Source organism: Camarhynchus parvulus, chromosome 3 (assembly GCF_901933205.1).
Source record: "Camarhynchus parvulus chromosome 3, STF_HiC, whole genome shotgun sequence".
In the NCBI taxonomy this organism is placed as follows: domain Eukaryota; kingdom Metazoa; phylum Chordata; class Aves; order Passeriformes; family Thraupidae; genus Camarhynchus; species Camarhynchus parvulus.
In genome coordinates this window covers 106,076,068-106,103,970 of record NC_044573.1, presented here as the reverse complement: position 1 = coordinate 106,103,970, position 27,903 = coordinate 106,076,068, and the positions used below count along the sequence as shown (strand labels likewise).

Sequence of the window (27,903 nt, the reverse complement as noted above, 5' to 3'; positions counted from 1 at the left end):
TCACAGCCGCGGCTCCGTGCCCGCCGCGGGACTGCCAGTGGTGACGAGCGGCAGCCCCGGGCTGTGGCCGTCCTGTCCGGGCGGCCCGGAAAGTTTTCCGTGGGGCAGGTGAGGGGCGCTCCTGCCGTGCGCCGGTGGCACCGCGGGTGGGGGGCGCGGCGGGAGCTGGCAGCTGCGGGAGCCGGGACCGGGGGTGCAGGGACCGGGGATGCCGGGATCGGGGGTGCCGCTCCACCGGGGCGGCAGGAGGGGAGGGCGCCGGGCTCCGCTGTGGAGCCGCCCGGCCAGCGGGGAGAACGCGCGGTCCCGTCCCTGGTGCCTCATTCCCTTCGGTCGCTCTCCTGTGCCTTGCCTGTGGGGAGGAGGGTTGCAGCTTTCGAAGTGGCTCTTTCGGGGGAAGAGGGACCAGTTGCTCGACTCTTTTCAGTTTTTAAAAAATAATTTGGCGATTGTTTGGTACGAAGGGTGGGTTTGGCTTTCGCGCGTCGTGGGCTGAAATGAAGCTGCGGAGCGCAGAGCGGGGCTGGGCGCCGGCAGCTGCGGGCGCGCCCCGGGGCTCGGGGGCGGCCCCCCTGGGTTCGGGCGGCCCCTTAATTCGGTTCATTAGGGTTTGTGGGTTTTCCTTGGAGAAGAATTAAGAGTGAACTTAGCTTCGTTTCACAGGCAACCAGCTATGACCCAGCTCGGTTGGCTTTTCACCTCTACATCCGTGAGCGCTGCAGGCGGAGGGGAGAGCGAGCCCCAGGGCACTCACGGCCCCGGGTCCGCTCCGCTTGGGGCTGCGCTGCTGCCGGGGAAGGTTTTCTCACTGTGTGGATACTTTGTTGATTATGAAGAATGAACGTGTTGTTAAATTTTCTCTTGATTAAAGTGACCAAAGAGAGTAACAAATTTCTGTAGTTGCTGACGCATTTAATTGAATGTGACTTGCTGCAAGGGGCGGCATATTGAGCATACTTTCTTATACCACTTTCCTATTTGTTCTTACTGCATTGTAAAAGAGGAAATTGGTTACTTAAACTGTAATTAACTCAGCTGTGCTAACTCTAGTAGTTTGTCTTCATAAAAGAATTATTGCCTAAAATATCTATGCAGCTTCTGTGCTGTAAGTCCATAGAAAAGTAGTTTAAAGTTCTGCAGGTATAATTAAATTATTTTTTAAAAATTGCATTGACTGTAAAGTTATAGAAAGGTACTCAAAGTTATAGAAAACATACTCAAGTATATAGAAACATACTGAAAGATTTAAGAAGCTCGCTTGAATAATGTTGATCAGCAGAGCTGTGGGATATGAATAACCTCAATAAAGTGGGTAATGACACAAGTGGGACACTCAGCACTGTCCCACTATCAGCTTGGCTGACTGGTTCTCATAGTAGAACCAAATGCTTTACAATTTTCTGCCATGTCTGTCTCCTGTGAATGTTGTTTAGGTATCCATAAAATTCACATTTTTCAAAGCCATCTTGATGTCCAAGTATTTGTAGACGAAATCTTTTGAGAATGCTTTTCAGAACTTTGGTCTCTTGTATAAAGCTGTTGTTGAGTATAGCAAAATCCTAGAGTAAGCTCACGTCATTTATTTTCTGAGAATTTGTATTTTCTGACCTAAGATCACCATGTATTACCTGAACTTTCTATCAAGTTCATGCACAAAAAAAATTAATAAGCCTTTTTTTAAACTACACTAATTTCTGTTAGGTTTAATATTAAAGAGTCAATGGTTTTTTGGTTTTTTTTTTTAATATCCTCTTTTTTCCCTCCTATTTGAAACAACAAATCAGCTTGAGTTCTCAATCATCTGAATTTTCAAATTCTTGTTTTGGTAAATCTAACTCCATATGATGGATATAAACTGGATATTTAAAAATGCTCTTTTAATGATTTGTCTTATTCCCCATAAAGCTTTCATTTCAGTGAATGCTGTTTTAACCCAACTTTCCAAAATTATTTGACTATGTTAGTTGTTTTTTAATTCCTGATACATTTCTTTGCATTGAAGACAAAAGCATATGACTAAATAGTCTTGTGCTATATTAATCCTTAGTAAACATAATAAAAGTTTTAAAGGCCTGAATCTGTACTTTCAAATTAATTTTTTGCTTTCTATGGTGTCATAAGGTAAAAAATGACAATTGCTTGCTCTTCTGTGGAACTGCAGACTTTTCCCTCTTTTTCAGTATTATTTGGCAACAGTAGGTGCTAGGACTAAAGAATTAATCTAAAAATTACAGTGATGTTGTTTTTTGACATTTTGGATATTTGTCTTTCTAGTGTTACCTGTAGACAAGCACTTTAGGTCACAGCTTGTAGCTCTGCCTGTCTGCCTTCTCTCCTGATCCCCAAAGCAGTCTCCTCAGTTGAAATTCAGAGCCTGTGTGTAGGTCTGTCCTTGTGTCGTTTTGCAGATAGCATCAATCTATTTCTGTCAGCTTTTTAATACCACCGTGATGGAGAAGTTCTCATTTCTGCTGTTTCCAGTATGTCAGGGAAACTGTAATTATTGTTTGTGAGTAGTAAGTGAAGTTCAGAGGTATTCATATAAAGACTTTGAGGTAGTAAAGACAAAGCTTATAAAAAAATGGGGATAGGCAGATTTAGGTTCCTGGGTTCTAATTTAGGCAATCTAGTAGGTGAGCCTGACTTTCAAAAGTGTTAAACATCCTCTTACAACTGTGGACACTTTAAATTGATTGATCAACGCTTGGAGAAACTCCTTCCCATTATTTCAGTTTATGGCTGGTGATTTGTTGCATCAGTGTCTGGAAGAGCAAGGGGAGCAGTGTTTTGGCTGGGCTGTGAGGAGAATGAGATTGTCAGGTGCTGTATATTTAATTTGGTTCATTGGGTTTCCAGTCTTCTAATGTGTGATGCTTTAGAGCTGAGCTGAAAGGGTCAGGTAGCCTCTATTCCCACAGTGGAGCAGTACAAAATTTTGCTAATAAAAGATATCAAGCATCTGGATGGCTGCCATGATCTGTAATCAGATGTAGCTGAAACTATTTCTTGCAGCCTCTTTTGATGTTGAGCTTAGAGACTTATGCCTGGTTCTGTTGGTTTGAGTTTGGTTGTCTCTACTTGTTCTGTTGGCATTTTAAGTGGTGCCTTTAGTGGCGCATGACTGGGCAGTGGAAGGCTGAATATAGGTAGAAACTCAGCTGATAATTTTTTTAAGAGACCTAGAGATCCTGCTGTTCTAGTGTAAGGAGTTTATATTGTTTGGAAACAGCAGGAGCAGCAGATGAGCTGTGTGTAAGATGAGCACAGACATAGTTATCCAGTTAGCAATTCCCTCCTGTTTATGAGCCCGTTAAAATGCCAGTCCTGCAGCCTCTCATGGGCTCAGGCCTTGGCTCACTGCATGAGAGGCTTTGTCAGGACACTGAAACTGCTCTAATGACTCTCTTGATGAACTCATGTGAAAGAGCTGAAAGAAAGTAGGAGTGTATTTGGATAGGCCTGATGTTTGCTAACAGTTAAGTGTGGAGCTTATGATAAACCCCCACATTTTAATTAATCTTTGTGAATAACTAATGTAGGAATGGAAATAGGAAAGTGATACCTTAAGAAACAAGTGAATTGTGTATTTTGGATTAGATATTTAGGATTAGTTAATTTTTTTTCCTTGAAAGTAATTTCAAACCAGATATGGATACACTGCATCTGTGCTAGTGTTTGATCCTGCTGGATGCCTCTGCACATTATGTAGCATCCCTTGGCTGTGACAGGCTCGGGGCATAGGAGATGAACCGTAAGAGAAGGCTGAGGATTTCTTTCTTCCCACTGTTTTCAGAAGGGGTCTGAAACACTGACTAATTTTGAAAACTGTCCAGCTTGCTTATGCCCTGTACACAGGTCAATCCCAAGAAAACAATGAAAGGAAGGGATGAAGCAACTCAAATTTATTTCAGAGACCAAGAAACACTCAATTACCAGAGATGCTTCAGAGTGTATTCAAGTCTTCAGGAAATCGAGTGTATTAACTGTGACCCAAAATTGTCTGCTGAGCAGGTGAATTACATGGCAGTTAGTGGTGACACACATCAGGGACGTGCCCTGTCTCTACAGAATTTAATCAAATGCAAATCCCACTGCATCGTATTTTAGGGAGCTTGTTGTCTCAATGATGAAGTGCATATAGTTCCTTCATGAGACTTAAGCCCAACTCCATATAATTTCTACTGCTGTAGCAGTGGGAGACCATACATGCCTTACTGGAAGCAGGGTTCTCCTGTGTTTGACAGCAGACATCTCTAGGAACAGTCGTGTTCCTTCAGCTGAGACCTGCTCTGGGTTCAGAAGACCTTCTGTAGAGCTTGTAGCACTGACTCTAGTTACCCAGAGAGACCAGCTTTTAATATTCTAAAGACAGTGTCCTGAAATCTTCCAGTTTCTGTAGTTTGTTCTTAATAGTAATTTTTTGTTTTGTATTGGGATTTGCCCACGGATATTTTTCCATTTCATTGAGGCAAAAGCTATATGTGTTATATTTATTATTACAACAACAAAAACATCCTATGTATGCTTAGATTAGAAATAGTCTTTAGCTGTCTCAATTTCTCCAGTAGTCACACACACAGATGAGGGTCTTGCAAGCTTTTTCAAACTGTGTAGACCAAGTGATTTCCCTAGAAGACTGGCTGCAGACTTAGCAGCCTCTCTGTTTTGGTAGCTATGATTTAGGTGAAAGAGATAGCAAAGCACTACTGAACTATAGACCTAGCTTACTCTTTTAAAGCATTTTTTATATTTTTCTTCTGTGAATGCTAATGGAAAATATATCTTGGGAAGGGAGAGAATAACCCTAAAATCCATATATATGTTTACTATGTTTCAGTTTAATGCATAGTGATTTTTTTTCCTCTCCTTGCAGGAGTCTCCAAGATGAATACTACAGCAATGAGCCCACTCACTGTTACTCCACTAGGTTTTGTTCCAGACTTAAAAAATTCCACCCTTGATCCTCTCAATGAGACTGCATGTGAAAACTGGAAAGAAATTCATCATCTTGTTTTCCACGTGGCAAACATTTGCTTTGCAGTTGGGCTGGTTATTCCAACTACTTTGAATCTTCATATGATTATCCTGCGAGGCCTGCTCACCATAGGTAGGAGAATCATTCTGGAGAGAGGAATGTGACACAAATGGCTGGGTTTGACCATTCTGGAGCTGGTCCCTGCAGCTTATGGTGAAATTACTGCCTCTGTTAATGGCCATTGTGCTCTGATGAAGGTGGTTTTGGTCTAAGACTGGATCTGTTTTGACTTTGACATACCTTTTTTTAGAAAGATTATATTACTCTTGGCTCTTAAAACTTTCTAGAACTGTAATTTGCAATTTCAAACCTATGAAGATGTCAGCTTGAAAACAAGTGGACATAATTTATGTCAGATGTAACTGGATGTTTAAAATCCACTTATTTCAAATCAGTTATGTCTGGTCATTAAGACCTTTATTTTAGATTTTAAGTAAGTACTGGGACTGTGTATTGGCAGGTGCACTGGTTTAGTGTGTCTGAGGTAGGTGAGCTTTTCCTTGAGGAGCTTGCTTTGAGCCCAGGTGTTCTCTTAATGTGGGTGCAAACCTGTGGCGCTTGTGGGTCACCAGCATTATTTTCATTGCTGATTTAGAAGTGCAGCCTTTTGATGGGGAGGCTTTTCTGTGTTCTGATATTAGTTGTGTTTCTTCTGCTACTGTAGGAATCTTGTGACACCAGAATCTGACTTGAGAGGAAAACCTAAATTTGGCATGCTTGAGACTGAGTGAATGTGGTTCAATTTGTAACATTGCAGTCTCGCAGCTATTTCAAAGCCTCTGTACCTCGTGTGGGACAAGATCCTTGTGATCAAAGCAGGAATAGTGACTCATTGCAGTGTAAGAAGGATAAATCCAATCCAATAAGAGCATGCCCAAGTATTTTTAAGTGAGTGCTTATTGGCATTATAGTGTGGGTAAATTTTATGACAGAACTGTTTGAATTTACAACACTCTTGCATTTTCTGTTTTATAGTTATGATAGGGTAACTTCTTAAAACACACTGCACTGGTGACCAAGGATCTGAGCATTCTAAGACCTTTTACCTTGTCTTTAAAAGTAAAAGGAGCTCTGCACTTGCTGGGCCTGCCATTTTGACCTGCAGGTCTTGTATGAGCAGATAGAGAATCAGAGTTTTGCAAGGTGGGGTGGCAGCAGGGAGCAGATTTACTCAGGGGGCAGAACGAGTAATGAAGCCTGGTTCCTAGGGACCTGTTCCCTTTTCTTTCACCCTGTCCCACCTCTGTGCTGCTCTGCAATATTGCTGCTCTTCAATACATCCAGACTTCATATCCTCCTGTGCCTAGCAGTCTAACTAATAAGGAGATCAAGAGTCACTATATTTTGATTTTTCTAATCCATATGCAAGTACTGCCTCATCAGTGAACAACCCAGACAAGACTAGATAGTACTGAGTTCATTAAGTCAAGGTCATTTTCAGGGAGAAGGGGGTTAAGAACACTCATTTAGCACTGTCTCCTTTTTGTCCTTGCAGGAAGCTTAAGGGAAAATATATCTGTGACCTCTCCAGCCATTTCTGTTGGATGGTAGGCTCACAGTTATCTGGGAGAGACTCACTAATACATAATCCATCTTTTGATAAATATTGTCTTAGGAGGCTGAAAATGGAATCCCTATTCATACATGATGCCTTGTCTTTTACAGCAAGTGTCATTTAAAGTAAGGCAACTCAAAAAAGAGTAAGCATTTGGAAATTTTGTCTTTGATGTTACACAGGAGAATTCAGGTTCCTGATGTGACCTTGTCACATCAGCAATAATAGTTTCTTTTAATTTTCAAAAATATCTGCATATGACTTTAGGAAGTTTTTATACAACTCTCCCTTGCTAATTAGATGTGAATGTTAACTTCTAGGTCTTTTTTTTGTCTAATTAATGCAATACAAATTTTTGTGAGCTGCCTAATTTTCCCCCATCTCTTTTGTACTTCATTTCAGTAAGAAATCATCATGGACTGCACCTTTCTGCTTGCCCCATCCTGATCTGAATTACTGTGATTTCAATCAGTATTGTAGTCCGATGTAAGAGGGCTGCAGTCTGTCCACCTGCCCTCAGTGCAGCATTGCAGTGATTAGCTATTGTTGCATGCCTTCATCCAGAGAGCTTAACTGTATTAAAGTTTGCAGAATATATTGCCTTTCAGGGTAATTATACTCTGTGGACATATTCATGATGGTTTTCTAGGAATGTTTATTGTTGGTGAAATTTAACTTCCTCTTTTTTTTTTTAATTTTTACAGGATGTGCATTATTCATCATTTGGGCTACACTCTATCGTTGTGCCTTGGACATAATGATCTGGAATTCTGTGTTTTTGGTTGTCAACCTTTTGCATTTCATATACCTTGTGTATAAAAGGAGACCGGTATGTATAACAGATAAATCTCACAAGCACTCTAGTAAGATGCAACAAAAGGAAGTTTTGCCCTTGTTTGCTGGGCAAACCAATGGATTAGTACACATTTTCAGCAGAATACTTTTGTGTTTGGTCCAAAATCACACTCTGGACACATTCTGGAAGTGTGCAACAACTTGTACCAAAAAAAAACAAACGATAAAACCTAACTGAAAATAACCTCTTCACCAATTCAACACTGCCTGTGCAAGAAAGCAGCTAAGAAATTAGCTGGCAAGGGCAGCATGAAGCTTGACTTCTAATTAGTTTTATGCTACTTCCTTGCCTAGGAAGTAGCATAAAACAAGCTAGACTGATCTGTTACTAGACAATTGTAGATGTGTAGTAAATATTTCTAGTTCAAATTGCTCTTGAAGGGTCGTCTTACTATTTAAAGGGTAACTTCCTCTTTAGTTACTAAATTTAATTACTAATGCCATTTTTTTCAGCCTATTCAATTGATTTATGTCACCATTGAGATGCAGCAGATGATGAAACTGCGTTGTATTTCTTCTAGGTGGCCATGGTCATGCTGTCCAGCACACACACAGAATAGCAGTTTTGATAAGGGAGATAGATAAGGGAGAGCCAGTGAGGCCAGACTGTACCTACTCTGTAGCTGTCCACTGTTAAATATCCCATGCAGGTACTCTAGTTTCTAATATGGGATTAATTTATTTGCAGTCTTTTCCCTCAACCAAATTAGCATGTTCTACTTCCCTTCACCCCTCCACCAATTAAGCCTTTTTAATAAATCTTGAGGTTTCTAATCTTCTGTCAGATGGAACAGGAAAGGGCCACCAAAGTCAGAAATTATTGCAAAAGGCAAGAGTGCTCAGCTGATGGAAACCCATTTCCCTGAGAAACCAAGCCTTTCATCTTACTTGTATTTTAAAAGTGAATTTTGGCATCCTTAATAGGTAATGGTCCTTGAGTTTGTACCTCTCCAACCCTTTCCAAAAATCTAAATAAAAGGTTATTGGTGAGTGAAAAATCATCCTGGGAGGATGATGTGCTGGTTTGGGCTTGAGTGAAAACAACAACAACAACAACAACAACAACAACAAAAAGGCAAAAAAAAAACCCAAAAAAAAACCCACAAAAACAAAAAAATAACCCTGCAATGTGTAAATTAATACTGAATGAAGAAGGAAATACATTATTTTGTAATTACACTTGTCTACTAAAAGCTATGTTGGCACAGATTGGGGGTACTTTGTGCATTATGGTATAGGTTTCATCCTATTGAAGAGGCAGCTATTTTCATGAAATCCTCTAATAAATTTGTTAGCAGAATTATTTGTAGGAGTTAGGTCAAGTTGATAGAAATGATTGAAGTACTCTGTGGGTGGATACAAAAAGAAGGAATTTTGTGAGAATATGAAACTTGAGTGATAAACTCAGTCACCAAAGTTGGTAAAAAATTGCATCTAAGAGGGGAGAGGCCTGGAGCACCTGCCTTTGACTTTGCTTTCTCTCTCTGTAGCCCTTGCCCAGAGTCAGAGTAGCCTGGAGCACCTGCCTTTGACTTTGCTTTCTCTCTCTGTAGCCCTTGCCCAGAGTCAGAGTAGCCACAGCAGGACTGGGGTGTTTGGCTCTCCCATAAACTCTGCACTGCTCACACTCTGGCAGGCAACCACAGCGTGTAAAAGGAGGCTAAGGGTTAAATTGCATCTGTCTACAACAAGTTGATAAATTGAGTACATGTGTTAAAAAAGGAAGAGGCTCTACCTACAGCAGTGTTCCTCCAATATGGAACACAGGTTCACACAAAGTACCATCAGCTGGGCTATGTGACCTGAGAAACTTAAAAGCTTAGCCAAAAATTAGATGGGATAGACTAGCCAGGTAGTGCTGTTTCTTTGCATATTAAGGCTTCATTTCAATAGTCTTCTTTCCGTTGAGAAATTACAGTATTTATGAACATTGCATGGAAAACATTGTTATTTTAATTGCTGTAATACATAATATTTTCAGTAATTATTAAAAAATATATGAATCCTTGCTGCAAACTATGATCAACAAGCATACTTGAAGTGGTGCCTGATAGTCACACAAGTCTTTTTAGCTGTCTAACATGTTTATAATAAACCCCAAGGCTGTTTTAAGTGTTTTTCCCACCGGCGGACAAAGAATAGGGGGAAAAAAATTAAAACTCTTAGGAACTAATTTTTGAATAAGATTTTCTCTCTACAGCTATTGTATTGTCCATCTCAATCAGTTTTGGTAATTCTCACAAAAGATCTTTCCAAGGAAAGAAAGGAATGGTAGAATAATTACAAGTTAGTCATATTACAAAATGAATAATTGATATGTTCGGTTGTTAAATATTTATTTTATTAAATGGAGCATGCAAAATCACAGTGAGTTTCTTTTCTCACCAGAAGATTATTTCAGTGGTTTTGATTTCTTGGAGCTTTACAAATTTGGCTTTTTTAGTTGGAGTGGAAGCTGAGTCTAATCACTCTGACTCGGAGTTCTGGCAGCATCCCAGAATATTTCAACCCCTGCTGAAGAAAACATTACACCTACCCATATGGCTTGTTTGGAATATGACCCACGAGCATGACTGGAGGAGCAGTCAGCTGTGCTTGGGAAGGGGGAATGGTCTGTTACAAGGGAGCCCATCTAAAGCACAGCTCCAGCCTGCAATCTGATCGGTCTTTAAGAAAGTGGCTACACCTGCTTTCCCCTCAAAGTATTACACACTAGAGGAAGATCATGAAACATGAACCATGTGCTAGTTAAGGGATTGGATTAACACTCCAGGGTCAAAATTTGCCCTCATGTCTGTGTGCCTGGTTTTGGGTTCAGGAGTCTTGGGAGCTACGTAAATTCCTTTTTCAGATGGAAATGTATTTCCTCAAGTTGCAGTATAGAAAGGTGCAAATTAAATTGGTACAGCTGTTAAAAATGTAGGAGTTCCTGGAGAGCATGATGGTAAGACAGTCATCTAGCTTTGTGGGTATATGAAACATATTTTGAAATCAAACAGCTCAGGATTTAACATAATACAGTTTCTCTTGTGTGTTTGTTTTTAATCCTTGTTTTGTCTGTGTAGACATCCTCTGAGGGATTAAAGATTGTGGCGTAAGGAACGTATAGGAAATTCAAAATGTGGGTTTCATATGAGTATAGTTGCTTGTGGAATATTTAACTAGTAATTGATTCATTGTGAAACCAGTGTAACTTTAGGTCAGGTAATGCACTGGACATAGTAAGTCCATGAGCCCTGATGTCACACAGCCACAAGAGCTCATGTCACTGCAAGGCCATTCCTCATAGTCTTGGAATAATGGTGGTGACTGAGAGAAGTGAGTGAGGAACAGAGGAAGCAAATGCCACTCCTTTCCTCAAAAAGGGTAAGAAGGAGAACCCAGGGACCTGCAGCATGGTCAGCCTCAACTTGATCTCTGAAAAGAAGGGATAGATAGTCCTGGAAAACATTTCTATGCACATGGAGCACAAGAAGGTAATCAGGAGTGGTCAGCAAGGATTTACCAAAGGGAAGCCATGCTTAACCAGCCTGGTAATAGATGGATAAGAAACTGATCGAATGGTCACCTCCAGAGGGTAATGGTCAAAGGTTCAGAGTCCTGATGGACATCAGTGACAAGTGATGTCCCGTTTGGGTCTGTATTGGGATCAGTGCTATTTACTGTCTTCATTAATGGCATAGACAAAGGGATTGAGTACACCCTCAACAAGTCTACAGCTGACCCCAAGTGGAGTTGTTTGACACACCTGAAGGCTGGGATACCATCCAGAGGGACTTGGACAAGCTTGAGAAGTGGCCAATGGAAATCTCATGAAATGCAACATGACCAAGTGCAAGGTGCTGCACCTGGTAGGGGCTACCTCCAATATTAACACAGGCTGAGGAATGGACAGATGGAGAGCAGCCCTACAGAGAAGAACTTGGGTGTGGATGGGAGGCTGGACTTGACCTGCCAATGTGCACTCACAGCCACAGATACCCAATTGTATCCTGAGCTGCCTCAAAAGCAGAGTGGCCAGCAGGGTGAGGGAAGTGACTGCTCTGATGAGATCCCATCAGAGTGGGAGTGGTCTGAGGTCCCGAGCACAGAGATGGAAGAGGTGCTCTATGAGGAAAGGCTGGGAGAATTGGGGTTGTTCAGCCTGGAAAAGAGAAGGCTTTGGGGTGGCCAGATTGTGACCTTCAAGTACTGGAAGGGAAATGACAGGAAGGATGGAGAGGGACATTTTACAAGGGTATGTAGTAACAGGATAAGGGGGAATGGTTTCAAACTGAGAGTAGGTTTAGATTAGATATTAGGAAGAAATTCTTTACTGTGTGGGGGGTGAGGCACTGGGGCAGCTTGCCCAGAGAAGCTGTACATGTGCAATTGCTAGAAGTGTTCAAGGTCAGGTTGAAGCTCTGATGCTGCCTGGTCTCGTGGAAAGTGTCCCTGCCCATGGCAGAGGAGTTGGGACTGGGTAATCTCTAAGGTCCCTTCCAACCCAAGCCATATTTATGATAAACTTCCACAATGAAATTATTGGCCATATATGAGAATGGTGAATATCCTCAACCTTAATTTCAGTAGAGTCTTCAACATTGTCTTGTATAAAATCCTGATTGAGAATCTGTTGAAGTGTGGTCTGGATGAGGACACAGTGAGATGGATTGGAATCTGGCTGAATGGCAGGGTGAGTGTGGTAATCAGAGGTAGAAGTCGTGTTGGAGCTGGGTACTACACATTCATTAGTGTGTGTGTGTAACCTCGGGGCCAGTGCTGGTCCCAGTGCTGTTTGACATCTTCATTCATGGTCTGGGTGGTGGGGCATATGTGAACCCTGATGACACAAAACTGTGAGGAGTGGCTGATAGGCCAGAAGGTTGGGAAGCCATCGGGAAGGGCCTCAGCAGGCTGGAGAAATGGACCAACAGGAGCCTCATGGAGTTCAACAGAAAGTGTGGAGTACTGCACCAGGGAGGAATAACCATGCATCAGCACATGCCATGGACTGACCAGCTGGGAAGCAGCTTTGTGGAAAAGGACCTGCAGGTCCTGGGGGAAGAGCTGAACATGAGTCTGAAACTTGCCTCTTTCTCTTCTTTTCTGACATTCTTTCTCAGTTGTGTTTCCTTATTCTCTCTTCTATGTATGTATTTTTTTTTATTATCTGATGCTTATTGTTCTGATTTGTCTTCCTCATGGCAAATATGCAGGCTTTATTCAGGCTGCCTCTGCTTTCAGGAAGGCTGTAATATTGCCTCATCCCCTGCTTCCTTCATTCAGGGAAGACTTCCAGGCTTAGGATTTCAGTCAACATCCTTTCCCTCATTGCTGCTGCCTGAGTTTGGGTGGGCTCTTAGATGTGGGATGTTCAGCTGGCAGTGTTTTTTGGTCTTTTTTTCCCCTCCCTCATCACATGTGGTTTCAATATAATTGGTTTGTTTTTCAGGACTTGCTTTCCTACTGCAAGTAAGCCAAGAAGCTCAGGGATGAGAGGGGCTCCCAGGAGAGCCTGAGGGATAGCCACAGTGATGTGTGCATGCAGTGTGAAAGACAAACTAATTTTTTTTCTCTGCATAATTCTTGCCCAAGTCCTTCCTATTCATTATTGCATCAGCAGACATGTCAGAGGGCTCCTTGTGTGTGATTTAATGTGGCACTTGGACGGGACAGCATTCTAAAGCACCAGTGTGCCAAACTGGCTCATTTTAGATAAGGTTTTGGTCACCCTATCACAGGCAATGTTTGTGGATAGACATCACACATTTACCACTTCTTTCCTTGCTTAAGTATAATGAAGCCAAAGATGTCCCTCAAGCTAAAGCATGTGTGCATTCTTACCCATTTTTCACTACTGCATCTGTGTTTTTTGATCTCACGTGTTTTTCCAATCTAGATCAAGATAGAGAAGGAGCTTAGCAGCCTCTACAAGAGAATGTTTGAACCTCTCCATGTGCCTCCAGAGCTCTTCCAAAGACTAACTGGACAGTTCTGCAACATTCAGACTTTGAAGACAGGTCAAGCCTATGCAGCAGAAGATAAAACATCAGTTGATGATAGGCTAAGCATCCTGCTGAAGGGGAAGTAGGTTCTATAAAAGCTTGGGGACAGTTGTATGCTTTGTCTCATGGCTGAATAAATTAGAAAATTATTGAGGCTGCAATTGTTTGTAGTACGTTATGGTCTATAGTCAAACAGTCTATACTTACAGTCTATTTTGTGACACCATTTTCAGGCGGCAGTGATATCTCTTACTGGCAGCATGTTGTGTATCCACTTAGGTGTGCAGCTGCATGCATTTTAGTGGGAATTATATTTGTGTAATACCAAAGGCAGTGTCTTGCAAAATAAGCAAGAGATTTGTTTGAGTCTTAGATATCCTAGTCATTCTCAGGTTTTAAGGTTAAAAAATATAGTGCATGAGGGAAGAAGTAGTATGTCTCCAGTAGGATTTAAAACAGCAGGCCTTTGGAATTGATTCATTGCAGTTGTACGTGCAAGTAGAGAGGGGCAGGTGCACTGTCCAGCGGCAGACAGAATCCAGGTGAGAAAGGGTAAAACATGCCCATGGCCAAGCTGTAATCTTGAAACTCATGCTAAATTCTGGCCAATATTTTAACCAGTTTCTGTTGACAGCAGCAGCAATGTCAGGCTTCGTTGCTTTTCTTACTCATTACCACAAAGCTGCTTACCTAAGGGAAGCCTGATTCTGGTCTGGCTGTGTAATGTGACCTTTCTCATATTGAATAACAATGTTTTGTGGATACATGCCACGTTCATCAATTCTCTATTTGTCTGGCAGCCTGTTCTGCATGGAATCAGGAAGAAGACAGGGTAGCTCTGGGAGTGACATTCCAGAAGATTAATGTATTTATTCCTATTACCTACTGCATTACCGTAGTCAGTAGTCCTACCCAATTTTTGATTAAATTAATCAGCCTCCGTGAGTTTAAAATGTTGTTTCGTACATTTTTATTTCCAGAATGAAGGTGTCTTATCGAGGGCATTTTCTGCATAATATTTACCCCTGTGCCTTTATAGATTCTCCTGAATTTCGATCAACGCAGATGAACCGGGGTGAGAAATTCCAGGTACATTTTGTTTTAAATGTCACTGGACATGAGCTGGTGAGACCATCAAAAAAATAGGGCATAAATTTGATCAACAGTGAACTATTTGACTCGCATAATTTTGTTATCCTTCTAGTATAGCTCATTGAAGATGGACCATGTCAAGAATAACTTTTAAATGCTGAAAAACAGTATTATAATGGTGTGTATTGAGCAGTCTGGCTTTTGCTATTTTGTTCTCTTTTACTATTTCCAAGTTTGTTTTATGTTAAGAGATTGTTCTGGACAAATAATTTAAGAGGCAGTTTTGATGGAAAAAGATTATATGAACAGGTCTCATCAGTGGTTCAAAAAAAGAAAAGGGAAGAGGAGGTACTGTAATAATTAAAGTCTAGAAGTTCTGGTGCAAGTAATTAGAAATTGGTATTTATAAAAGTGTATTAATACTTCTGTCATTTTGCAGTTTGTTAAAGCAACATAAGCTGAAAATTATCTCAGTATTTTGAATAAAAATATTCATATGGGGAACAGTAAGGGTATATTTCTCTAGCAGTGTAATTATGCTGGTATATTAAATATATTTTATTATAGTTTTGGGAGATGGAATACTTTTAGAGAAGGGTGTTTTATTCCCATATAAATGGCTATTTAGTTACCTCTTTATGGTTTTTAGCTAGGTATGCGTAATAATGACTGGACTGTGAGTGACTGGTGCATCCACACTGATAGCGTGGCAGAAGGGGAGGGAGGCAGAGCAGTGCAGACTCTAAAATCAGTGATTGGTGTCATATGTTCCAGTCAAACACTGGGCTCAGCGCCAGGGGGAGAGACTTGTCCAGATGCACTCCCCCCGCGGCGGTGGGGCCTCCCACAGCCCTCCTGGCACAGCCCCTTCCTCTTGGGAGCAGCCGGGTAGGAATCGGTCCCTCCCAAGGGAAAAGGGTCATGCCTCAGCTCCTGCCTGCCTTAGAAGTTATTGTAATCTGGAGCGGGGTGTGTCCTTTATTCGTGGGCTCTGCTTGTTACTGCCATGTGAACACCAGCAACCTTGCAAGAGCACACGGATTCAGCCTTGAGGACCCCATCTGCTGGCAATGCTGGTGAATTCTTCCTCAGCCTGTGGGCTTGTATTACAATCTGTGGAGTTGAAAATCCATGCATATATGACACTGTTTCATTGTTTCTAGGACTTATTTTAATGGATTTTAAAATTTTTTAAGGATGTAGTGTTATCTTGTAAAAGCAGAGAGCACCTGATTTTGATTTATTCGTAGATGTCTGACTCCCCCTTGCAAAACCTGTCCCTGGGTATGACCAGTGTGGGTTTTGGGGTGGCATTGCCCTCTGCTGGCACAGGGGAATGAATCTGGCGAGTCCATCCTCCCATGAGAGGGGGCAAAATCCCCTGTAACTACCCAGAACTGGATTATCAATAAGTGAGCAAACAGAGCCTTGGCTCAGCTGCCACAAGGTTGTACTTGTGGGATCAGCAGGGCTGACAGTTATAAGAGGAAGATGGAAATATTTTTTTTAAACCACTAAAAACTCTTTGATGGAGACCTTTAGGTGATACCAGTTGTTTCTTTTTGGTGACAGTGATGTAAAATAAACCAACCTACATATAGGCTTACTGCCAGTGCTTGTCATCACTATAGGACTGACTTCATAAATTTCCTCTTAAGTAAGTGTTTTTACGGTTTGGGAACACATGAGAGATTTTCTGCTGTTATTGTCCCCCAGGTTTTCTGTAAAACAAACTGGCTACACATATCAGTTAAAAATATAATGATAACAAATTGCTGAGAATTTTTACATTTGTAAATATCACATTCATAACAAAGGGATACCAAAAAGCTTTATGGCTTTAAGAGTTACTTTAACTGGAGTCACAAATAAAATGTAATCTCTTCTTTTAAAGCATGTTTAAGTGTGCTCATCTTAAAACATTTTTAAATGTGCTAATTCTGAGCATGTATTTTTTTCCAGGTCACCATTATTGCAGATGATAACTGCAAGTTCCTGTGCTGGTCCAGGGAACGGCTGACTTTCTTTCTGGAGTCTGAGCCATTTCTTTATGAGATCTTTAAGTACCTTATTGGCAAAGATATTACAAATAAACTTTATTCATTGAATGATCCAACCTTAAATGACAAGGTAAGCAACTTCAAGTTTTGTTAGGAAATTTTCCTCCCACATACAAATGTGTTTTTATTTCAATTTTGAATGCTCTTAAAGCACCTTATTTTAACCTGCTGCCATCAGCCACTTAATGCTCACTTGTGGCCTTTTAGTGCCAAGGTGTGAGTCAGTGCAACATTTCGGTCAGAAGCAATATTTAGCAAAGTTAGCACAGTAATGTACAAGAAAGATGAGTAACTGAGATTCAGAACTGATCAGCTTGTGGAAATATTCCTGCCTAACGATTAGACATGATGGCCAGTAGCTAATAAGGTGCTTCTCCCTGAATATCCTTTCTCCCTAACAAATGAGTGTCTTTGTAAAAAGAAGCTTCAGAGTTTTTTTTCTTTAAAAAAAATTTCTTACTGGGAGCAAAAAATTATGTAATACTGATTGCTAGGAAGAATAATTTCAACATGTCTTTGAGGGTTGCAAATACAAAAAAAAAGCAAACATTTTGTTGATATGATGCAGTTAGTGGAAGAAATCATGAAATGCATATAAAATATAAATAAATATAATTAAATATAATTTATATGTATATAAATATATAAAACATAAAGTGGTCTGCGTGTATTCATGAATATATGAACTACCTTGCTTTAGTTTCATTTTGTCTCCTTACTTATTCCGTATCATAATTTCAAAGAATTAGAAAATCCAACAAAATTTGCCCCTCTTTTCACTTAACATCTGCACACTTCAACTTCAGTTTGTACTGAGTCTTTGTTTTTAGTTGCAAGTCACATACATTTAAGATTATTATAGCTGGTTTGTTATAGTAAGTTTTGAAAATGTATGTTGTAAAAATTGAGTGAGCATTTGGGAAATTTGTAGTATCTTATTATTCTTCCTAAAATAAAAATCCAGTTGCATGAGCTCTTCCTACATAACTTGGCAAGAGAACTGTTAAATAAATTCTTAATCTTCCCATTGCCAGCACTCTATGTACATATTACCTCTCACAAGCTTAATTTTCAAATATAAATATTATTATTGTCTTTAATGTCTTTTAACTGTTGTCAATCTCATCAGAAAATGTTGGCGTTGACTTGGGTACGTAGGGGACTACGGAAATTAATTGAGTGTTGATTATTCGTATTCAGTATGGTAGTAAGAAGGTAAAACTATCAAATAATTTTTTGTTGGAAAACAAAAAAGTATATTCTATTCATTTTAAAAGTATATTTATTTTTTAAGTATATTTATTTTTAAGGTATATTTATTTTTAAAAGTGTATTCTATTTTATTAAATATATTATTAAAGTATAATTTAATTTGTGAGAAAACTTGTGATTTTCTCCTACCTAAGGAGACTTTCACTAGTGTTGGGAAAATAGTCATTCCTTTCTGCATGGAATAGGATACTAGTTCCTGACTTGTCAAACTCCATTGGAATGGAATTATCCGTTATAGTTTTGTCATTGATTGCTACCTTTCACATACACCTAAAATAACATTCTGGCTTGCAGTGATACCTTACAAGGTACAAGGTATGGCTTCATATGTTCATATGCTTCAAATGTTATAGTATAAAGGCTTCTCAGGAAGGCTACTCAAAGCAAAACAGAAGCTCCTCAGACCGTTTGACAGGGAGAGGATAATGTTCACCTGATGCACTTAGTCTGCAGTAGAATCAAGAGCCAAATGGTCATCTACTGGGAAGGAGGAGCATTCACCACTTTTCTAACATAATGATATGAAAAGCCAGGAAAATAACCATACTTCTGTTAAGGCATAAATTGCCTCTCTATATAGCATGCTGTTTTGTTTAGCAAGGAGGATCAGCTTCATCATAAAGACTGCATTTAATTGCAGAGCATCATATTTAAATAATGAGTTACCAGATAATAAACGCCAAGCTTTCTGTAAGAAAATACATGAAAATTTCAGTACAAAAGCAATTTGAGATTGAATAATTAATGTGCAGTTTCATACTTGTCAATGTTCCAGTTCCAGTATATTACTGGCATTTTCTGTTGTCATTTAAATTGATTTACACTGCATAGAATCTTCTCCTATAACAATTTTCTTGTATAATCACAACTGGGACTGGAGCATCTATTACAAGGGGAAGTAGTAATTTTCCATTTTTATTTTAATTTGCTTGATATCTTTTTTTAAAATAATCATTTTTTTTCTTTTTTAGGCTTCAAAGAAAATTGACCGACAGCCCAGCCTTTGCTCTCAGCTCTCGGTGATGCAGATGAGGAACAGCATGGCCAGCACCAGTGACAGTGAGGATGGCCTGCAGATGTTTCTTCGTGGGACTTCCTCTGCATCCTCTCTTCGTGAGTGCTTAGGATAGTTTGTGCCAATTTTGAATATGGCTCAGGTTGACCATTAGAGACCACTGCAGAACTCCTGTTGTCCTCTGTGGGAGCAGACTGCAGCTTTTTGGGTGCTGCTGTAGCTGCTAAATTAAGGGACTTAATTATAGGGCAGTCAGATGCATGAGATTTTGTGTTCTAAATGCAGATACCTCATGTACATGCTGGAAAGACACCCCAACATGTGTAGTAATAATCTTTGGCATAATATGGACTGTTTGTAGTAATGGGGCAAAACTAAAGGTACAGTGCCAGTCACAGTAGTATGTCCTTTGTTCTGTCACTGGTGCTTGTAGAAACTAAAAACCCAAACAAAACATTTTCCCTCAGCAACTTGTGTCCTACTTTTCCTCCTGAGATAGTTTGTATTGGCAGAGTCTGGAGGAATGTGGTATACAACCAATATTTTGATGTCACCTGGAAAATCTCCAAGTATCCTGTCAGGCTCTCCTCTGCTGTGCTTTGTATGACAGGAGTAGTAGAGAACAGATGAAGTGAGAGAAGAAACCATGGCTGACCTTTTTACTTCTATTCTTTTAATTTATTCCTTTATGAAAACATTCAAAATTATTCTTTCTAGGCTTTTGCTGTCATTTATTTTTAGATCATCTGAATCTAAACATTAACATTAGCCTGAATTCTGAAAGCAGTGTTTGAATAAAAAAGCCCCAGAGGATTCTCTATTTTTGCATTTGGCATAAGCTGTTAGTTTAACAGCATTTAAAAGGATCATATAGGATTATTTCTTTTGATTTTGGAAATATTATTTTTTAGTGATTTGAATTCAAATATATGAGAAAAAAACACTGTTATTGTTATTTGTTATATGTTATTTGTTATGGTTAAAGTCTCTGCTAAGAAGAGGAAATATTTTCAAATATTGGCATCTTTCTGTTTAATTATCTGTTTTCCATTGTGTTCCTCACAGTTCTCATCTAGTAACACCTTCAGACCTGGAGGGCCTATCTGGTTTTACTCCTTAACATTGGTGTAGTCTGCATGCCCAGATAGATGGAAGAAAAAGCCCTACTAATGCTTCACCATACTAGAACATCAAGGGTGACACCTGGGATATATAGTTTGATGAAAATTCCAGTGTTGTTTTCTTTTTCTCCTCTGTTCACTGCAAGGACATTCAGAGGTAGTTGAGGTGGTGAGAGACCTCTGGACATTATCAGGTCCAGCCTCATGTCCAAAGCAAGATCAGCTAGAGCAGGGCCATGTCCAGTGAAGATTTCAATATTTCCAAGCTAGAAGATTTCCCAGCCTCCCTGGGCAACCTGCTCCAGGGACTTACCACGCCTCACAGTGGAAAAATTTCCCTTATTGCAACTCATGCTTGTTTTCCTTCTTTCTTTAGTGCATGCCTCTGAGAAGAGTCTGGCTCTCTCTTCTATGTTGCCTTCCATTAGGTAGCCAAAGAGAAGAGTCAGAAGCCGTGGGAGCCTTCTGTTCCTAAGGCTGAACACACCCAGCTCCTGCAGCCTCTCCATCACTGCTCCAGCCTCTGGAGTTGCACCCTGCTGCTCTTGCTCTAGTATGTGCATGTCTTTCTTGTACAGGGAGGCACAAAACTGATGCAGCACTCCAGATCCTGTCTCACAATTGCCAGATAGAGAGGATTAATCTCTTCCATTGACCTGCTGGCTATGCTGTTGCCTATAGGATTCAATACATGCTGCTAATGTGGCCCAATATATGAATGGCACACTTCACTGCAGGGGCACTCTGCTGACTCATGTTCCATTTTGTGTCCACCAGGTTTGTTTCTGCAAAGCTGCTTTCCAGCCAGCTGGGGCCTAGGCTGTAATGCTGTGTAGGTGTGTCATGTCCCGGGTTCAGGGATTTGTCTTTCATGAACTTGTCATTTTTGTCAGTTCTTTTCTCTTTTTCCAATGGCCTGTCCAGACTCACTGCCCTACCCTTTGGCCTGTCAGCAGTTTCCCTCGCTACCTGGCTCTTGTCTGTGAATTTGGCAGGAGTGCATTCCATCCCATCAACCAGGTCATTCGTATCTTGAATATTATAGGCCTTGGCTTTGGCCCTTGAGAACACTGCTGGTAACCAACCACCTGACAGCTGGATTTTGTACTGCTGCTCACCACCCTGTGAACTTGGCAGTACAGCAAATTTTCCACTGTAGGCCATCTATCCAGTCTGTTTCCCATTTGTCTGGAAGGACCCAGTGGCAGACTGTGGAGGGCTGTGCTACCATCCATGTAAACAACATCCCCTGCACTCCATTCATGCACAGAGGCCATCATCTCACCACCAAAGGTGAAGGTGGTCAGAGTGGTCAGATGCAATCAACATCTGTGATGGCTTCCCCAGTCACCTTCCCATCCCTTGTGTGCTTGGGCATGGCTTCCAGGAAGACAAGCTCCATAATCTTCCTGGGAAATGAATTCAGACTATTAGGCCTGGGTGTTCCATCTTCTCCTTCATTAAAATGGCTGTGATGTTGGCATTTCTATTTGTTTCCCCTGACTTCAATCACTTTTCCAAGATGATAGAGGAGGCCTTGCAATTGTATCAGCCAATGCTTGGCACCCGTGGATGCAGCCCAAGTGGTTCCACAATCTTGTGTTCACCCTGTAGACTTGATGTGTTCCTAATTCAGTCCGGGTTTCCTGTTAGTCAAACATCACTCTCTGTCTCTACCTCTGGATGCAGAGCCCCAGCAGGCCTCAGGACAAACCTCTAAAGAAAAAACTCAAAACAAAAAAGTTCCTGAATATCTCAGACTTTTTCATGTTCCTGTGTCCTGTGCATCACTGAACTCTTGCCTCGCAGCTACCCTGGTCTTTCTTTTGTTGCTGATTTATTTGTAGATGTGTTTCTTGTTGCTCTTCACTAGATCCAGGTCTAGCTGAGGTTTGGCTTCCCTCATTTCATCACCACATGCTTGGGCCATGGTTCTGTGTTTCCTCCAAGGAGCTCATACCCACTTACACTTTGTGTGTGTCTGTTTGAGATCTGTCAGAACTTTCCTGTTCATCTATGCCAGCCTTCTACCATGCTTGCTCAGCTTTTTGTGCACTGGAATGGACTGTCCTTGTGTTTTGAGGAAGGTGTCCTCGAAGATCAACCATCTGTCCTTAGATCCCTGTTGCAGGTCTTGTCCCATGAGCTCCTGCCAAGTAAAACCCTGAGCAAGCCACAGTCCCCTGTCCTGTAAGGTTGTAATTCAGCTATTTGTCTTGCCACTCAGTATCTTAAGCTCCACCAGCTCCTGGACACTGCAGGCAAGACTGCCAGCTGCCTTCAGCTCCCTGACGAGTTCTTCCTTGTTCGTCAGTGACAGGTCCAGCAGAGCGCCTTCCCTAGCTGACTCATCCATCGTGAAGGAATTGCCTGCTACCTTCCAGAGATCTCCTGGACTGCCTGCTCCCAGCCCTGTTGCCTTTCCACCAGATCCCAGGGTGGTTAAAACTCCCCAGGAGCACCAAGGCCTGTGATCCAGTTGTTGAAAGAAGGCTCCCTTCTCTTTGCTCTTCTTGATCAGGCAGCCTGCAGAGATTCCTGCTGTGAAGTCTCCTGTGTTGGTCTGTTCTCTGATCTTTGCCTTTAAACCCTCAAGTGGCTTTTCACCTGTTCCACACACAGCAAAGTTCCATGAAATTGAAGCCACTCCTTTGCATAGAGAGCCTTTGGGTGAACTTGCACACTCAGAAATTGTAAAACTGTGTTTGTGTGATTAGTTAGAATTAAAGTGTCTCTTTCAGGCTTCACAGCAAAACTCTTACACCAGTATTTCAGCTTTGGGAGAAAGTACTTGAAATGCATGACAAGTTCAGCTGTAATTGTATAAATCTTCAAGATGCACTTGTGCTTAGCACATACTTGATAAATACACTTTTCTCTGTTGTAGTTTTCCTTGCTTTATGTACCTTTTTTTGGTGTGTTTTACCCAAGAGAAGGAGTTTGTGTGTCTTTTATGTTCAGAAGTTCCTCAGCCCAGCTGAGTCAGCAGCCTCCCAAGTCCAATACTTTCCCTTACTTTTGGGGAGGCAGAGGGATTGCCCCTATAGCAGTGCAACACCCACCTTGGGAAGTATTGTTATTTATTTCTTCTTTGTATTTTGATTGTGAAATTTCTGACTGCTGTAAAAGGTTTGTTCATCTCCTTGAACTGTAATGCTTCAATCTCTGTTTTTGCCAAGATAGCTTGTTAGTTATTCCTGGGTACTGTCATTGCCAATGATGGGGTTGCTACCAAGGTGAGCTCTGCTTAAAGATTTGTATTCAGTGTGGATTGTGGGCATGTATGCCCCTTTTTCAGATAACAGGGAAAACTGAAAAAAACCCCTGCCATTTGCCTTGTCACTGGTATGTTTTCAAAAATCTGCTGCTGGGTACTCTTCAGTGCAACAGCTGGGGAATTTTTTCGTCTGTTTTTTTTAAGATTTACTATAAGGTACATGCTGAGGCTTACAGTTCCTGTGCTGTTCCCTGGATCCTCCTTCTACAGGCATACATTTGTTAATTTAGAACAAACAAACACAATCCAAAATCCTCAATAGATTTTGTAAGAAACATATGGAAATGTAAATTTTTTTTTCTTTTTATAAAATTAGTATAAAAATTAATGAAGGGAACTTGCCTGTACAGGAACTCTGTAGGAATACTGTTGTGTCATTGCTAGGTGATTGTTGTGTGGACAAAAGCCTCCTACTACAAATATAACTTGACTACTGTAATACAAATAACTTTTCTTCTCCTAATTTCCATATTCTTGAAAAAATGAGCATTTATATTTTTGTATAATCCCATCTTTTAAAATTATGCATTTATCAGTGCTATAAATGATAAGCTTTGACTCATTTTCTCAAGAAATTAATATTAATCCTATTTCAAAGTGTTTAGTAATAAAAAGGTTAAAATTACTAATTAGTGGGTCTCAAGCTACAATTACTAACAAAAGTATGTTTTTAATTTAATTAATTAAGAAACCCAACTAACTGTTTGCTTTTATATTAAGGAAGTAACCAACAAGAGTTCTATAATGCTTATGGAGTGAGTCGTTTGCAGCACGATATTTTCTGTTGATAACATCACATTAACTCAGCAGGCATCCTCAAAAAGGTATTAAAGTGGGGTTTGTTTATCATGTGACACTTGTGCTTGACATCCGTGGTCCATCTGTATGTAATTCATTAGTAAGTGAAATAGAGGTATCTTTTTTTCCAGAATTTGACTTAGCCAAAATAGTTTAACCTGATCACAAGGCTAGTTTCACCTGAATTTCAGTCCTTTAAATAATGTTTTGGTGTTAGTTTCTATTCTGTAATTCTATTTCTTGACAGCTATTTGCATGTTTATTAGAGATACAGTCTCTTTTTCTGTGGTACTTGTTTTAGACACCTCAGATTTGCTGGTGTATGCATCTGTATTTGTTAACTTCTAAGCTGAGCAGGAATGTAAAAGGTTTTGGTTTGGTAATGCTTTTAGTGGTATTATCAAATTATATGCTGCCTGCTTGTGGTTAAAGGCAGGATTGGATTTCACAGGAATTTTAATATGTATTTTGGTTTAGGCCCTCAAGAGAGGGCAACAAAATGTGGTGAAAGGAAGGTCTGACTCAGTCACTTGAACATCTGTCCAGCACTGCATCATGGCATCGGTAGACAAAATTTTGTATTTGGAGCAAATAAGAGCGTGTCTTTGAAACAAACAGGCTGAGGAAATTAGACCTTATATTGGATCCTGTTGTACAAACTTATGGCCGCTTACTTCTGTTTTCTGGAGAGAATTAAGTGACTTTAAGCAGAAGAAAACCATTTAAAAAATAACAATAAACTACACTAAAACAAAGATCTAAAAAAAAAAAAAGCATCTGGAACTATAACTCAGCATTTTCAGGCACCCTTTTACCTTTGGGTGTCTCCCAGAAAAGCCAGTTTTGTATCCAAGTGTACCCACAGATGTCGGGTGGGGCACATTAGACAATTAATTTATCTAGTTATTCTTTGCTTAGGCCATAAAACACATCTTTCTGGGAAGAAATGTTTCATAATTTCAGTTTAAAATGTTTAATAATTTCACATCTAAAAATGTGCTTGAGTAACCCTGTATTGTGGCAGTTTAAGTAGTTTCTGAATCTCAAAAGAAAATACTAATACATTTTCAGTATAAAAATTTCTGAAACGCCAATTCCAAACAGTGTCTTTGTGAATGTGACTTAAAAATACATTAGTGTCATAACTTGCTGGTCTTGCCTGTGTCTGTATATTGTTCTCTGTGTGTAACACATACAGTGTAAATGTGATCCAGTTCAGTGTAAATGAGTCTTTCCTCATAAGTGGGCTTCCTTAACACAGCACTTTACTGTAGATCTGATAAACGTTTCTTAAAAATAAGAGTGTGTTACAGCTATCAGTATTTTTTCAAGAATATTTAAATTTTTAGCTTGTATGCAAACAGTCTGTTAGCATGGCCTTTATCTCTCGTTGTTTTCTTCTCAAATGGGATTTCAGAGATTTCCATAATCTTTTTGGTCATCATATACTAGCTGTTTGCAACCTCATATGGTTGTGGTGGTCTAAGTCTGCAAGAGGGTACTGAGAAAAATACATGTCCATGTGTAGATTCTATTTCAGAATGAACAATGGAAAACAGAACTGTTCAGCTGATGACTCAAAGGAGTTCTCTGGTTTGACCCTCATACTGAAAATTGAACTGCAGTAGAGGTAGTTTGCAGTGGTAACTTGCACAAAAACTCCATTTAATGTCTTGACAGGGATAGCTGTGGTGTGAGCCCTGCTCTGGCAGACAAGTTGCTGCCTTTCTAAAAGGTAGTTTTGTTGCAGTGAAATTTATGTGGCCTTTGCCTGTAAATCTTGTTTTCTCTGTGGTTGTTTATAGGGGTATAAATCCGTATAAATTTTACATTATCATGCTGTGTAAAACGTATGACAATGTGTCCAAGGAGGTTTCAGTCAGCTTTTAGGATAAGGCTCTTCGCCCAGGGCATGGTTGGGTAGGCTCCCCAGGGAAGTGGTCACAGCACCAGGCTTGGCAGAGTTCGAGAGTGTTGTGTCTAAGTGTCTGGACAGTGCTCTCAGGCACGTGGGGTGACTCTTGGGATGTCCTGTGCAGGCCTCATGAGTCCCTTCCAACTCAGCACATTCTATGACTTTATGCTTTAAAGGCAGTTGTGGCTTTGATAATGTGCCCCTCCAAGGTTTGCCCAGTGCACTGAGGAGCCTTCCCTGCAGCCAGGCCAGTGTGCAGATGTACACACCCTTTGTACCTGGGGCAGCCACTCGTGTTGCTGTAGTTGAGTGGAGATGAGTCAGTGAGTGAGTGTAAGGGTGAGAAGATGATCTCTGGGGAACAAGCAGTGGGCACCCTGTGCAGCTGGGGTTTGCACTGAACCTGGGGAGAATGCTGTGTCTGTGGTTAGCAACAGGCACTGCTGGTTCATAGCAGGGTGGTTGTTCCATGTCTAGCATGGCCTTTATCTCTTGTTGTTCCATGTTATCTGGCCACAGGCACCATGTTCCTGGTGCCTGTGCCCAGAAACAAAGAGACCTTCACTTAGAAATCGTCTCATGAAGCAACTAAGGCAGGATCATCAGATTGTGTCCACTTTGTCACAAACAGGTCTGTTGTAGCATGTGTTAAATTAACTGGTAATTTCTTTGTACCTGTGACAGGCCCAGGCCGCACATCTCCTTACCTGAGAACTTCAGCAAAGATGAAGCCCATAGAGGAAACTGTTGAAGATGATGTCTTTGAAGCACCATCTGCTGATAAGCTCGAGCTCCAGCGGCTGCCTTAAACAGTTGTGTCCTCAGGTGTATCAGAGCTTGCACAAAGCTCCAGTGCAACAGGAGGGAGCTGAATTTGGGAGGAATCTGCAAAGCTAAGACCGCCTCTCCATGTTTGAATTACTGCAGCATATGCCAGTGGTTTCTAGATGGAAATGTTTTATTTTACTTCTAAATAAAAGAAATAAAAACTCGTGTGGGTTTTTTTGTTGCTTCTTTTTGGTTGCTTTATTTCTGCTTTGACTTTTGCCATTATAAATTTCGTATTGTGTTGCTGACTAGCTGAAATTTCTAGACTTACCTGGTGGAGAATATCCCATTTCATTTACATATGTTCCTTTGAAACCTGTATCTTAGTGTTTTCAGTGGGAGATTGTGAAACTGTTTCCAAAGCCATGTTGCTGTTACCAACCATCATTGTTGTGTCAGTCTCATGTGAAAAACACACTCAGTCTTCTGCCTCAATTCTTTTTTTTAAGGTATTTGCCTTTAGTGTTTCCTAATCTCACTCTTGACTCCACAATTGTAGTAATGACTTCAATTTTAGTTTTTATTGGCAGCATTAAGTTCAAATAAAGATTTGAACTTAATGCTGCCTTTTCAACCTTAACTTTTTCTTCTTTAGGCAACTGTATTATACTGAGCTTCAGGATTTTCCTTAGCCTTATCCATGGACTGACTGAGCTGTTCTAAATTAATCTTCCCCCAAAGAGGCACACAAATGACATTTGATATAGGAAATTCTGTTCAAACCCCAAAATGGAGTAGCTGCAAGTTTAGTAAAGCCTAGTCTCATAAAGGGAGGCATTGGGAAGCTTTTATAGAAGGTATTTGTAGCAGTCCTGCCTGTGATGTGTGGAGACTGTAGGTGGTAGTTGTACTACTTAGCTTTGACAACTCTTGAAAATCATGGAGCAAATAGTAGATTTTAACTAAATATAACAAAAAACAGCTACTACTCCTTTTATTGAATTGCACAAAACTGATACATAGAATAATAGATGTTTGGTGTCAACTCTCTAGCAATTAGAAGTGTCATAGTCTCGGGGTTTTTTGTTTATATAATTCCCTATTGTTTCTAAAATTTATCTTGACAAAGCTTCTTTGAATAAACCTGCATCCA

The 27,903-nt window shown here is 40.5% G+C and overlaps 1 protein-coding gene across 1 annotated transcript; it reads left to right on the top strand.

Annotated features, from left to right (window-relative positions):
- The first annotated feature begins 1 nt into the window (after position 1).
- Positions 2–26,959, top strand: BVES (blood vessel epicardial substance). Its single transcript, XM_030945206.1, has 8 exons — positions 2–108; positions 4,874–5,107; positions 7,295–7,419; positions 13,327–13,514; positions 14,413–14,521; positions 16,487–16,654; positions 18,828–18,969; positions 26,667–26,959. Exons 2-8 carry the CDS (start codon positions 4,885–4,887, stop codon positions 26,789–26,791), a joined length of 1,080 nt encoding a protein of 359 aa, XP_030801066.1. The 5' UTR covers positions 2–108; positions 4,874–4,884; the 3' UTR covers positions 26,792–26,959.
- The last annotated feature ends 944 nt before the right edge of the window (positions 26,960–27,903 follow it).

What these genes read in the sequence shown, in the direction of transcription:
- BVES (XM_030945206.1), top strand. Translation starts at nt 4,885, where the DNA reads ATGAATACTACAGCAATGAGCCCACTCACTGTTACTCCACTAGGTTTT. An exon ending in GCGAGGCCTGCTCACCATAG is followed by an intron (nt 5,108 to 7,294) that starts GTAGGAGAATCA and finishes TAATTTTTACAG; the next exon opens with GATGTGCATTATTCATCATT. An exon ending in TTCCTCTGCATCCTCTCTTC is followed by an intron (nt 18,970 to 26,666) that starts GTGAGTGCTTAG and finishes TACCTGTGACAG; the next exon opens with GCCCAGGCCGCACATCTCCT.